This window comes from Drosophila montana, unplaced genomic scaffold (assembly GCF_035044405.1).
Source record: "Drosophila montana isolate Dmon_TW-CO22-7 unplaced genomic scaffold, ASM3504440v1 contig_1875_1, whole genome shotgun sequence".
In the NCBI taxonomy this organism is placed as follows: Eukaryota; Metazoa; Arthropoda; class Insecta; order Diptera; family Drosophilidae; genus Drosophila; species Drosophila montana.
Window position 1 is genome coordinate 334,837 of NW_026996793.1, and position 14,675 is coordinate 349,511.

The 14,675-nt window shown below is 38.8% G+C and overlaps 1 protein-coding gene across 4 annotated transcripts in view; it reads right to left on the minus strand.

Moving 5' to 3' along the window:
* The window catches only part of bru3 (bruno 3), a 315,854-nt gene extending 310,280 nt beyond the window's left edge, over positions 1-5,574 (minus strand). For 3 of the 4 annotated variants that reach the window (XM_064700744.1, XM_064700741.1, XM_064700739.1), the window contains exon 1: positions 5,134-5,452. In XM_064700744.1, the coding sequence (XP_064556814.1) occupies positions 5,134-5,164 (31 nt within the window). In that variant the 5' untranslated portion in view covers positions 5,165-5,452. Of the gene's footprint in view, positions 1-5,133; positions 5,453-5,559 lie in introns of those variants that run through there. The other variant, XM_064700747.1, reaches the window with a different exon arrangement.
* Between the last annotated feature and the right edge of the window lie 9,101 nt (positions 5,575-14,675).

The window sequence follows — 14,675 nt, forward strand, 5'->3', positions numbered from 1 at the left end:
CAATTTTTGAGATTTGCTTTGGCAACTATCAAAGCCAAAATTCAATTGATGGCTGCCTCGCTTTCACTGGCCAGCTACTCCTGCAACGCACTTCTGCCAACAACGACAAGGCCATGCTACCAATTTTAATTGCAACTCATCAAAGTACTCGGTACTCGGTACTCAGTACTCAGTACTCGGTACTCGGTGCTCAGTGAAGGGGCACTTGAAAGAACTTTTTGGCTACCACAAAAGTGAGACCTTTAATTCGCTGCTGTCGTTCGTTGTTTAGCTGGGTGGTGCGGTAGGTTCGGGTGGTTTGGCTGGTTTGGGTGGCTCTTCTAAGTTAATTTTTTATGCATGCACTGAATTTGAATGACTTTGACAGCAAAGTACACAAGTGCCCCGTCTCGCTGTTACGGGCGGGAGCGTTTTCAGCTGCTATTTTGTTTTTCTTCATTTTTGCCTACTTACATTTGCCATTGCGCTTGGCGAAATGTTTTGCAACTTTTAATAAAATAAACTTATTTGCACAATATAAATACATACATAAAACATGCGGCATACCCGTCGCGTCGTCATCGTCATCGTCGTCGTCGTCATCCTCTGGCAAGCTCTTTGATATTTCAATTTTTCAATTTTTGTTTTACGTTTCGCACAAAACTTATGCTAATTAAATTCTTCAAGTCGCTTGGCATTTTTCGCTTTGCACGTTTGCGTCTGTTGCCACCCAACTACCCAACCACCCAATTCCATTTTTTGTAACCACAGCGAACCCATCCAGTTTTGAGTGGTTGCCATCGTCCCGAATTCTGTTGCTCTCGCTGGCTGTGCGTGTTTGTCCCTGTTTGAGGGACGCATTTTATAGCTGCGGTCAGTGTGGCCAAAGTGATTCATTAACGTGTTCGTTCATGTTAATATGCTTGCTAAATGTCAGTTTTTGGCCAGCCACAAAGAGATAAGAATGGCTAGCTGCCCTGAGCATTGTTTGCTTTATGTGAAAGTGAAAAGTTTTCAGTTTTCCGAAAGCCAAAGGGCGCAACAAAACCGCAGGTCGTATGCTTTATTTATGACACAAACAGAAGGGATATGTGTGTGTGTGTGTGTTGAAATGTAAAAAGTGAACGTGAAAAACATCAACTTAATATGATTTATTCAAATGCTCTTATGTGTTTCAGATTGGATTGAAAAGGTTAAGGCACCAGACAAGCAACGTGTCAGTAATAACGATCTTTAAGAAAGTCGTCCACACTCAATCAATCAATCATTCATTAATCAAACGCTTTAGACATATTTTAATTATTTATTTCCCCATGTCTACAAATATTTAAATATATACTCTATTAATGTTCATGGAGTTTTAATCTAAATAACAATTTCGTAACCAATTTAAGTGTACCTTGAGCATGTCTAACTTCTATAACTTAATCCCCTACCGCAACCGTTTGCCTAATCACCACATTAACTCACACACAGCGAGCAGAAAGATGCCCTAAAAAAGATGTAATAAAACTTTAGCAAACTCAATTTCCCTCAACGGCTTTAGATATTGATCTAAAGCAGTAACTACTTCAAGTCTAAGCCACCAAAAGATACTGGAAAAAAGCCCCTGACAGCAAATTAACTTTTACACATGTAAAATCTACGGTAAGCTAGCAAAAATGCTCTAACAAGGGAAGTACCCGACTAGCTGATACTCTGTCTAGGTCTGAAGAGGTTGACAAAAATATTTCTGCAAAAAATATCAAGAGTTCGAACAAAAGATGCCCTCTTACCCATATTGCAGGGTATAAGAGAATGCAACAATATCTAATGAAACTGTTAAAACTGAGACCAATTAATTCCAGCGACTTTAATTGCTAACAACTAGCTAAAAGCTATTGATGTTCTAAAAATATATGAAACCGTATCTAAATAAATCATAAAGCAGTTAAGATTAAAGACGCCAACAGCAGCAGCAACAAAACACAGCACAGCAAAACACAATAAAAAGCAACTAAAACGTAAACTGAAAAGCCATTAAGCATAACAATTTCCGGAGGGTTAAAAATAAAAATACAGCCAACTGGGAGCTGGGGGCTGCCAGCTGCTTGCTGGCTGCTGGCTGCTGGTAACTCGAGAGGTGTGCAACAAGCGAAGCTGCACTTAAGACGTTTAACAAAAGGTAAAGTCAGATCAAAGGAGCGAAATGCCCAGGTAGACCAGCTAAAAGAATGCTGGTGTTGGGGTAAGTGTGTGTGTGTGTGAGTGTGTGTGGGCATGCTGAAAGTATCATGAGCACTGCCAATAAACAATAAAAGCTAAGCACCTCTTCTGCAGCCCTCAACGTTGGCATTGTGTGAGCCTTTAAACACATAATAACTTAATGAATAACTTATGTAACCCATAATACCTGGCAATTTACGTGAGCCCAGCCACCTGGCTGGTGCAAGAGTTGGGGGAGCGGAGGACTTGGGACGGGCGCTGTCAATTATTTAACTAGACGCCTGCGGCATATTAGATAATACGGGCGCTGTGTGCATAATTCATAGCTGACTAATAAGGCGGCATTTAGATGATGCCTCCAACAAACGCCCCCTTTGCATGTTGAGCGTGCGGCTCATTTTCCAAAATTTATTTTCAAGTTTTTGTTGTTTGTTGCTGTTCTGCCGGTCGGCTTTCTGGATTTTTTGCACGACTGGTGCTTTGTTTGAGTGCCACTTTAAAAGTTGAGTGGCACGCCCAGCAATTGCCTCCAATTTTTTTTATTTTTGTTGTTGTATTTTTTGTATTTTTGCTCCTTCGCCACTTGCCAGCGTGTCTGTGGTTTGGCTACGACTTTTTGGCCAGGGCAGGCCTTCTTTCTGATACACTTGCCAAGGGTATTTGAACTAGGTCAGCTATTATGTAGAACAATAAGGATAAAGACAATAGCTATATATAAGGATAAGAACAATAACTAATTTAAACTCATTAAAGCCTCAAACAGGTATTGAACAAAAAGGATTTGAGAATGGAGTGCCTTTTTACAATAAACGCAACCTGTTGGAAAACAATTAGTCAAACTGAAACCGGAATTTATATATCAAAAATTAAAATAGAATAGAGTTCAAGTTTTTAGGGAGACCCAAACAAAAACAATAATAAACTTGGCCCCCAGCCATTGCATTTATCTAGAGCTTAACTTAATCACATAGAATCAAATTTTATTTCAACATGATTGTCTAATTAAAGTTAAAAACAGAAGAAAATATGACAAGGCCAGGTTTGAACCAGGCTTAATGGATGTGTAAGGCCAGATACACGAACAGAACCTTTGAAGGGAACCGTGAACCAAACGAGCAACAATAATATTTTTTGGTTTGCAACCCGGACAATAATAATATGAATATTGCAATGTGACTTTATTAATACTATATATTAATACTATATAGATAATTATCATACCAATAATTGTACTAAAAAATATAAAAAAAAACTTTTGTGTCAGTATTTTCACAAGCAGAATCTGTTTCAAACCTGGCCACAATAACATTTTGAATGAATGAAACATTTTCAACATGGGCTCAAGACAGGTCTCAATGTCCAGAACATTTTGCTCTTATAGTTGGATTTCCTTAGCATAAGAGTATAACAGTCGTCGGTCATATAAAACTAAATATTCTTTTCTTTTTTTTGCATGTAATAAAGCAAAGTTCAGCGGCCATTATCAGCGAGCACAATCGAGCCAGACAAACCGGACGTATAGACAGCACTAGACACATAGAGCCACACACACAGACACATCGGCGTACACACACACATTTACGCACATATAAACAGACAATTGCAATAGCAGAAGCGCCAAAAAGTATGCTTTTACTTTTGCAGACTGTGAATGCCTGTCGCTATTGTGGTTGTTGTTGCTGTTGTTTTCGTCTTTGTTGTTGTTTTTGGAAACTGGCTTCTGTTTTGGCAGCCGCTCTTCGTGTTTGTGCGCCGTTTTCTCTGCTGCTTATGTTATTGTTGTACTTTGTTGTTTGGCAGCTTATGAAATATTCAATTGAATTTAATGTACACGACCGACTGACTGACTAAGCTGGGTTCACGGCAAAGTGCAAAGAGTTCAAACCAAAATGATGACTGTCGTCTGTTTGTCTTTTGAACTGGTTCCTTTGATACTTGATAAATGTTTAGGTCTCGTAAATGTTCACATATTTTATATATTTTGATTGTAAATATATTTTTCTTTTTGTAATGCAGATTAAATATTTGAATTTAATACAAAATATTTAAATTCAGATTCACGAATACTGCGCTGTTTAAAGGCTTGAATTGTATAAGCTCTGCAATATTTATAAATATTGTTATATAGCTGGATGTCTGGCTAGCTCAAGGTCGGGTCTCCCAATTAAGCAATCAACATATTTATTTATATTTTTTTGAGCCAGCCAAAGCTCAAGCTATATATATTATTATTACTTCATATTTTTTGACGAATAAAAGTTAGGTATTCCAACTAGTTGTAAAGCTTTATAACTCTAGTTTTTTTATGCCTCAATAGTCACATACTTGCAATACGTTTAAGAAACCAAATCCAATTCTTGCGCATCTATTATGTCTTTGTAGGCACAGTCTCAAGTCAGCAAAAGGCAGAGTAGTCTGGAATATGTTTTTTGTTTCTTTTTGATAATATTTTTTTTTTTTAATCATAACATAATGGCGCAGCATTACAGTTAATGGATTGCAAGTGTTGCCAGGCTGTGCTCGCTGCTAGCCTTCATTCGCTTTTTTAGCTTGCAAAACGCCAGAAGTTGGCTTCGCCGTTTCAGGAACCCCCTCGCCTACCCGCTTCCCCTTTTTTGTGTTCTGCTTGGCTGGCGGCGTCCCATATGTGCAGCTGGTTCCCGAAGCACATTGCTTAATGGCGCTAGTTGCCTTTTAAGTGTAATTGCCGTGTCCCAAGTGTTTGTAATGTGTACAAATTTCTACAATTTTTCCTGCCAGCCAAGAACCAGAAACAGAGCCCAGACTCACGGCCGCCTTACCCAGACCGATATACCTCTGCCCATGCCATGCCGGACCATTCGTGGCCGGCTGTGCTTTTAAAATTATTACTATATTTGTAAATATGGCTTTAAGCTTAAAGCGCGGCCAAATAAAAAACAAAAAAAAGTATGCTTTAGTTTTACTCACTGGCAATGTGCTCGTTGTGAAAGGCCAACATGTTGGTGTGAAGGGGTTTTTAACAGCTTTTCCCAATACGAAATGTATTTGCTTATTTGTTTGTTTGTTTGTTTTAATGTCGTTTTTATGGGGCTTACGTCGCGCTAGAGCAGCTGCTACATCTGGCCACTGGCTACAGTCTGCTGTCTGTATTTTTATTTTTTTTTGTTGATACTACTCCGATGACAGTCGAAATCGCGAGTTTTGCGGCTGTGGCGAATTTTACACTTTGATTCTCGATATAATCGCACTCGTATTTAAAGCCGCAACAATTTGTTGCCGCCAACGCCTATAAAGAGAACAAAAAGTTTCGAGAATTATTATATATAGTTAATGCATCGTAAAGAATAGTCAGTGCAATCGCTTTTGGGGATTAAGGAAATGGTTTTTACATACAAACTAAAGGGGAAATGCGATTTTCTCTTGTCTTATGTGCTAATATCTGTACTTTAGCTGTTTAATAAAACGAACAGGTAGGTAAGTTTTGAAAAACAAACAGGTGAACTAATTGTGAAGAATTTTGAATTTTGACAAAAATAATATTGCCAGATTTAGATGCCAAATTGATATCGAGGCCAAACCATAAACAAAGAGCCTAACCTTATGAAAATCGGCTGATTTTGACCGAGTTATAGGGGTGGGACATTTTGACATACATGTCTACATATATGGGATATTTGGGGTGCCATTTGCACATGAATTTTGACCATAAATAATGTTGCCATATTTAGATGCCAAATTGTTCTAGAGGCCAAATTATGAACAAAAAGCCAAGCTTTATAAAAATCGGTTGCGTTTTGACCGAGCTATGAGGGGCGACAATTTTGACCTATGTCTATATAAGATATTTGAAGGTAACATTTTCACATGAATTGTGACCAAGAAACATGTTTCCAGGTTTAGATGCAAAATTGATCTAGAGGCCAAGCCGTGAACAAAGAGCCAACCCTCGTGAAAATCGGATGCGATTTGGCCGAGTTATTTTGACCTGTCTATAGGGGGGATATTTGAGGGTTCCATTTTCATATGAATTTCGACCAAAAATAATGTTGCCAGATTTAGATGCCAAATTGATCTAGAGGCCAAATTATGAACAAAAAGCCAAACTTTTCGAAAATCGGTTGAGTTTTGACCGAGTTATGAGGCTGGGTCATTTTGACCTATGTCTATATAGGATATTTGAGGGTACCATTTTTACATGAATTATGACCAAAAATAATATTACCAGATTTAGATGCAAAATTGATCTAGAGGCCAAACCATAAACAAAGAGCCAAACATCGTGTAAATCGACTGATATTTGACCGAGTTATGTGGGTGGGAAATTTGGACATAAGTCTATATGGGATATTTGGGGTTCCATTTTCATATGAATTTCGACCAAAAATAATGTTGCCAGATTTAGATGCCAAATTGATCTAGAGGCCAAATTATAAACAAAAATCCAAACTTCTTAAAAATCGGTTGAGTTTTGACCGAGCTATGAGGGTGGGACATTTTAACATATGTATAGATATGGGTTATTTGAGGGTACCATGAACGGAACGGATTGCGTTGATCACCAATCGGTCAGTCAGTTTTATATATTGAGATATGCCTCCAACACAAATTGCTATGCTTTCAGTGGAATATGATTTAGAGCCAAAAGAGATGCTACGCTTGCAAAAAGTTAAGACCATGGCTATTATTTAGAGAATAACTTTACACAAAATAAAGGACAAAATAAAAAAAGAAACACTCGTAAAATAGTAAACAAAATATAGGAAAAAAACTGCACTGTGCGTGGCATTTAGCTGCTTGCCAGCAGTTCGGGTACCCGGTTGGGGACTCCATACCTAGCGGCAGGCGGATCAGCGAAGCGCACACACACCGAAACGGAAGCACATGCTGCGGAAGTGAATTTCTTCGCTTCCGTTTTAGCGCCATTGCAGCAACGGCAGCGCATTGCTAAGCGCAGGCGTGCAACAATCAAAACTAAATGTCAAAAATACAATACACCAGTTGCGAAAGTCCAAAAAATGGTTTGACAGCAGTCGAAACAATCAGGCAGCCAGTCAGCCAGTCTAGCCGGGCGTGTCAGTTAGTTACTTAGTTAGTCAACTAGTCAAAGTCGACAGCTGACAAAACGATTTGGGCTAACGTGGAGAAATTGATTGAAAACAAATCAAAGCTTTCAATTTGTATGTACATTATAATTGATTATTTCATTGAAAGTTTCGCTGTTGACTGACGCTGCAAGTTAGCGTAAAAATAAAGTGGCACACTTGTATTCAATAACTGTTAATTATAAAGAAAAAAGCTTAATAAATATAATATCACTATGATTATTATTACAACACCTCAACACTTTCTACAAAATTTTCAAATTAAAAATCAATCAAGTACTTTTTTGATGAGACATAAGCCCCAGTTTATGCTAATACAATGTCTCCAATGGCAGCATTTTAGTCACAACCTTAAAATGTCTACAAACTGTAGTCATATGCATTAGTATATAGCTTATAGTGCATATAATTGTTGAAACTTGCAAGTTAACTACAAAGTTGTTGGACCCACTGCATGTCTATAAACAACATAAAAATGCCATAAAAATACTTTGGCATTACACAAATAAGCAACTCACTCGACAGAGTCGAATTGGAAGTCGGGGTCTTGTTATCGTTGTCGTTGCAATCGAACAAGTCAGCAGCAACAACTATGTGTGTGTGTGTGTGTGTGTTTGTGGGGCTCACTGAGTATGTCTGACTGCGCGACTGTGTAGCACTTCCGCTTCCGCAACGGAAGCTAATGAACGTAGCCGAGCAGCAGCGACGCGAACAAAATGGCAGCGACTCTAAGAAAATGCGAGGCAAATGTTAAATTAATAATAGAGGAGCAGCCGTCGCACAGAGCGGAAAAACTTCAACGTTCCCAAGCCCACCGAAAATTGTTGCAGTTCCCGCCCTGCCCCACCACACCCCTCCATCTCTCTCTTTCTCTTTAGCCTGTTGGCGACAACGGCAACGACATTGGCATTTATGTGACTTTAATTTAAATAACTTTGGTTGGCTTGAGAGCCGCGCACTAATACAATTTTAGTGAATGAAGAGAACAGAGTGCAAACATGTTGCAAGGTTCCTTGCCACACGCTCTTCATAACTCGAAATATGCCAGCAATTTTCGCTGGCACGATCCATGTTATCCAGAAGTCAGCCAAAAGCCGCAAGAGTGCAAAGGCTAACCCCCGCTAACATGGCGCCAAGTCCTTCGGGTTGACGCAAGCGCTACTTAAAGTCACGACCCCCTGCCCTTACCCAGAGAATTGTGCGCTGACTGGCACAAATTCAAGTTGAGAAATGAAATTTGTAACGCTTTCGCTTTTCAATTATAATTTGGCTTGACGAGCTTTCTGATTGCTTTCGTGTATGCCTGAGCGAAATTTGTAGTTATCTGTTCGGCCTCGTCTTCGACTGACCTCAATTGAAATATATCTGCTCATCCGACAGACAGCCAAACAAGTTTCCTTACTTTGCGGCTTTTGGCTTTAATTAGCAAATTGACAGCATGACGTTGAGTGAAAGCCACTTACGCCTGCTGCACTACACAATGCCCATCTCTGTAATATGTCGGCCTAGGGTAGCTATCGAAAAAAACATCAAGGTGTCGTCAGGCATCGACAATAAAACCTTGCCTGGCTTATGAAACAAATTCGAATGTTTATAAAGCCAAAAGAAATTTTCAATTAGTAACTTCTTATTTCAATCAAAAACAGCTCTTTTGAACATCGATTCAATTGCTAGTATTATAAGAATCGAAATGGAGTTTCAGAGAGGGACGACAAATAAAATATATTCTGAATTAAATGGCCCCTATAATTCCCAAACGGTTAAAGCCAAGCCTTTGCAACAAATGCGTATGGTTTAAGCTACCTTTATAAAAAAGATTATTGTTTAAATTTAATTTGCGTACAAGCTCTTTAAATAAGAGAGAAGACAATTAAAATATTCTAAAAAGAAAACCCCTTATAATTCCCAAATGGTTAAAGTTCTGCCTTTTCAGCAAGTGCGGCTTCTTCAAACAATGCTTATACAAATTCCTAAGCTAAATTAAACTGAAGACTAAACTAGTCTTTAAAGATACAGATTATCATAAGCATATGCACAGGGATTCAATACTTAACGCGTTGTATTGGAAAACTTAATTCACCTTAAATAACTAATTACTGACAGCAGCAGGAAAATCTCGGTATTATCACCTTGTAATTCCCATTTGAAGCGCCTTGTTGCCTTGCGCTCGTGGCAAATAGCTTTAATGAAACGCATTTTCTGAGGGCATTGAAACTTTAATGAGCCCCAAAGCACACTCTACGAAGTATCGATTTTGCTTTTTGTTAATTTTCAGCTAGTTAGCTGTTGTTGCTGTTGTTTGCCTAAGTCTCAGCTACTTTTGCCACATTTTGCTGTTGTTATTGATATACACACACACACACACACATACACACAACACCCACACACAATGCCAGCTAGACGGCATCGGCTGCATAGACACGTGTGCTGTGGGCCCAGACGAACGTAAAATTTTGTGTTTTTGCCCTACCTTTAACGGCCGCCGCACTCGACCTCACCATCGGCCATGTGGGCTTATTCAGCTACACAACTTTCTGACCATTCAGGGCAAACAGTCGTTACATTGTAGCAAAAACAAAGAGGCCGCCTTACGTCCTGGCTGACTGACTGACTTGCTGAGTTTTCTTATTTCTTCCCATCATCAGCGTAGTGAGGTTTTTTTCTTTCTTTTTGTGTTGTTATTTTATGTAGATACAGACGTCAGTCGTAGTCAGTTTTAGTTTTGCATTTGCAAGTCTGCCCCCAGGTTGCCCGAACCCGATTTCGATTCTGAACTTCAGGCTGGCTTTATAGACCAGAGTGTGTGTTTGCCTCTGGTTGGAGTTAAGAGATTTTAAACCCTTAATGATGATGATGCTGATGATGATGCCGTTAAAGGTATCGTGTGGTGGCTTCAACAAAGCGCTTTGTTCTTGTTTTTGCTACTGGGCTGGCTCTTATTGGCTAACTGCTGTTGACTTATATTACATGAAGTTTTCATTGCTGTAGCCATTGTAACCGAGGCAAAAGCCAGAGATAATGCATTGTTTGGGCTTGTTGTCTATCCTCGATGAGCTGCTGCACCTCCGACCAGTTTACAGCCTCTCCTTTTGCTGGGCAAACATAATGGAATTTTCATGTAAACAATTTGCATGTTTTCAGCTCCCACATACACACACACACACACACACACACACACACACACACACACACACACACATAGAACCCACAACATACACACACATATATATAGGTAGAACAGAGAGCTGTAAACAAAAACTGACTGAGGGGCCAGGAAATTCAACTTCATCAATTAACACATCAATTTTTGGTCCTTTGTTTGTTGTGTCCTTTGGAATTGGTATCTAATAAAGATGACTTTGGATCGCTCTATTATTCGAAGCCTGGAAAGTGTGAAGCAAGAAGCCAAACACAATAGAAAAGTGAGTTTTTTTTCTTTAATCATCAGCACAATTTCCATTTTATAGGTTGAAAAAATTGTGTATGACGGAGCGCACAGTATGGGATAACAGAAGAGAAATATATAATTGATTTATTGCTTTGAATAAACATGTAAAATAATAAAAATGTGTGGAGTATCCTAACTATCGCCTAAATGTTGCACATATGGAAGTCTTTCTGACTTATAGCTAGTTGCAAGCTTCTTTGCCCCTTTCGATTGACCACTAGAGACGGCAGAAAAGCTAACCGTTTCATTTGGGCACTTAACTCACATTACGCATACATTTATGCTGCATGCAACACCAGCAACTAATTGCCGGCTGCTTATGTGGGGCAGAATGCCTTATTGCTTAATGTTTGCAGGTTTCTCATTAAAATTATACGGGCTAGGTATGTGGTAGTAAGTAGCAGGGACTACGACTATTTACCGGCAAATAGAAAAACGAATTTAATTAAAATTTATGTATGCAAACACACACACATGGAGAGAGAGAGAGAGAGAGAAGCACACTCATATTTTCAGAACAGGAACAAAAAACATAAGCAAGGCAATTCGGTGGCTTTCATTAGGAATACGAGTGGGAACTGTTGGGCAACTGGGCGACACTACGAAATTTTTAATTACTCGTCGCTCAACTTTCAAAAACTGAAGCAGGGCGAGAGCTCATTTTGAAAATTTTCATAATTACTCGACGCTCAACGATGTTGGCAAGTCAGTCAGCGTTGAGTCAGTCTGTGGACTGAACCTAAAGCTGGACCCAGACCACCCAAACAGACCGGGACACGGATACGGACCTGTTCATGGAGCAGGACCCGGACCTGAACTCGCTCGACGTTGGCTCAAGAGCACTCACATGCGCAGCGACCAAAACTAAATGAACTTATGCACACACTTGCACACAAACACAGACACACACGCGCATACTCATGCACCCACATACACACACTGCGAGTGTGCGGCTTCGCTTGAGCACCTGTGCGCGCTTTGCATTGGGCTGCCGAGGACTCCGCTGTGCCCAGGCGGCCCCTCTGGCCCAAAATCGGAGCATGGAGACGCTAGATGAGAGCTGCGCGCACTTGAAACTAAAGGCTAAGTAGGTGCATTCATATAAACATTGCCCATGCACAGCTCTATCTGTGTGTCTGGCGTCTGTTTGTGTTGGTATTTTTGTTGTATTTGCATTTGCGCTCACATATGCTGAAAAGTTGTGTTCAGTTTGGGGGCGTACCCAGGCGATGAGTGAGTGGATTGCCTGCCGTGTGTAATTAAATTTATTTTATTTTATTATTATGATGATATATGCGAATGCTGTTTTATTGCAACCCAACTTTGTAAAGAACTGCTTACACCAGGCAAACTCAAGCTGAGAAACAGTTTACCATGCAGACGAAAGAAAGCGCCTGGCGAAAGGGCATTGCTGAAGGTTACATGGCTGGCAGTTAAAATATTTATCATAATTATGTTCATATATGTAAAGTTATTTAAAGTTTTTTTGAGGAATGTTTTGGGTATAATTGGAAACCATTTCTTAAGGTTAATATATTTGAGCATTGAAATCGTTCCGCTTGACCTGGGCCACACTTAAAGCTGTTTGCCACATCTTGGCCCAGCCCCTGCTACACACTCAACACACGTTCAACACACACTTCGATTGCTGTGCAAATATTCTTCGCGCATGCCGCAAAACAACAACAAGTCAGCCAAGTCTCAGACTGGTTGTGTGTGTGTTTTTGTGTGTCCTGGCAACTCGAGCATGAATGTCTCGTCCTTAAGCACACATCAATTTCAAAACAATAATTGAAAATTGCAACAATTGGAAATTTTCGTTCGGTTTTCTGCGCCACGTAGCATGCGAAATGAAAGTGCAGCAACAGAACGAAGGAAACGATCGAAGTCGAATGGGCAAAATGTTAAAAATACTCGTAAGAAAATGCCAAGCAACTATTTGCAGCAATTGTTGCACTCGCTGTTTTTGTTATTGCTTGACTCCCTGTTGCCTGTGCAGCATTGCGAAATAAAGTTGTGCATTTTATTATTGTTCGCGCGGTTACGATTCAACTGGCAACTAGCAACTTGCAACTTGCAGCTTCAACTTTCAACTTTAATGTGCCACAGCCACAGAAAATTTCAGAAAAAACATTAACTCAATCTGTCTACCTCCTCTTTTGTTCGCTCTGTCTCTTTCTTCCGCTCTCTATCTATCTCTTTTTTGCCTACATCTCACAATATATATTTTTAAATATTTTAACATTTTTGTGACACGCAAAGTTCGCTGGCACTGTGCATAAATAAATAATGTTGGCCAACATGGCGAATATGGCCAACACATAGAAAATGAAATAACAAATACAAGCGATTTATTATTTATAATTCGATTAAAACAAAAGCAAATAATAACAAAATACAATATGCTTGTATTTTTTTAATATTATTTATCTTTGTGCTGTTCGTTGTATTAAAAATTGAGATTATTTATTGTTAAATGCAATGGCAAAAAATTGCTAGACAATTTTAAAGACACGTTCTATTTAAAAAAGTTATTTTGCATCTATATTTATATAGATTTTCATTCGAAATTCTATAGGAGGCATCAAAAATGGAATTTAAATAATTTAAACATTTATATTTAAAAGAAGGTATGGCTCAATTTATATAAATTACAAGGTTTTTAATTTGCTTAACAAAAAAAACCTATTTTCGTACCTATTTTTAAAAAGCTTTCACTTGATAAAATAAATAACCTAGCTGGATATAATGAAAATCGCATAGAAAAGCGATAATTTAGTTAGGTGGAAAAAGTACGCATTATTAACATACAGAGAGCGAATGAGAGAGAGATAACTCGATATAGTATACCTACAAATCAACTACTCGCGACTGCTGCATTGCAACCTGTTTTATTTAGTTTCATCTCAGAAAATATTAATGCTCATCAATTAATAATGTGATATGTCGGCTGACAAGCGCATCGACAGGTGAGTGACTCTTTTATTCGTTGCCTTTGTTATGTTTATATTTTTTGTAGTCAGTTGCCGCAGCCGTCGTGTTAATAAAATATTCAAAATTTAATTTTCATCGCGTTGCATTTGACACATTTCAATAAAAACAATTACTATAACAATTAAGTTGAAAAGCCGCCACAGTGGTTGCCATTTTATTTGCTGTGACTGGGGACAGCCAAACAAAGGCAGCAAAAAAGCGCCACCCCGCCACCCCGCTAGCCCTCTACCCCTTTCCCTACCCCTGCCGCACGCACACATGTGATAGACGCGCTTTGTCTATGGGTAAACATTTATGCAGTTTTAATTATAAATGCATTTTTGCATTTTAATGAGAATTGCCAAATGTCAACAGAAGTGGCCAATAGAATAACAAAGGCAGCAGCAACAACAACTGCAGAAGCCAAAAAGCTGTTTAAATTATCAAATAATAATGTGTAACTTACCGAAATACACCTGTAATAGTTATCATAATTTATCTGTTTTTATTCAAATACATATGCAGACTAATAGGGTATATAAATAAAAATATAACCCAACATTATTACTATATAGGAGACATATTTCTGCTCTCAGCAACATTCAATTCACATGTACACTACCTATTTTTTACTAAAGATTAAAATTAAATTAATTTAAATTGCTATCCAGTTTTTACTAAACATTTTTATTCTTAAGTTCTATTTAAACTTTTCGCTTTAGTCCAACACCAAATGCAACGAAGAAACTTTCATTGTCAGCCACATTACGTATACGCCACACTCACCAGGGCGGCAAGTACAATAGAATACCACTAGTTGACCCCACAAATAAGCCCAGACAGAGAAGAGCCCACAAGCAGCTTCCTACCCAGAGGGCCATCTATTGTGATGGCATTCAAGTCAATGGCGGAAATGAAAATTGAATTTTATGCAAACACAAAAGCCAATTGAAGTCAATTATTGTTTATGTAACTAATTTTATTTA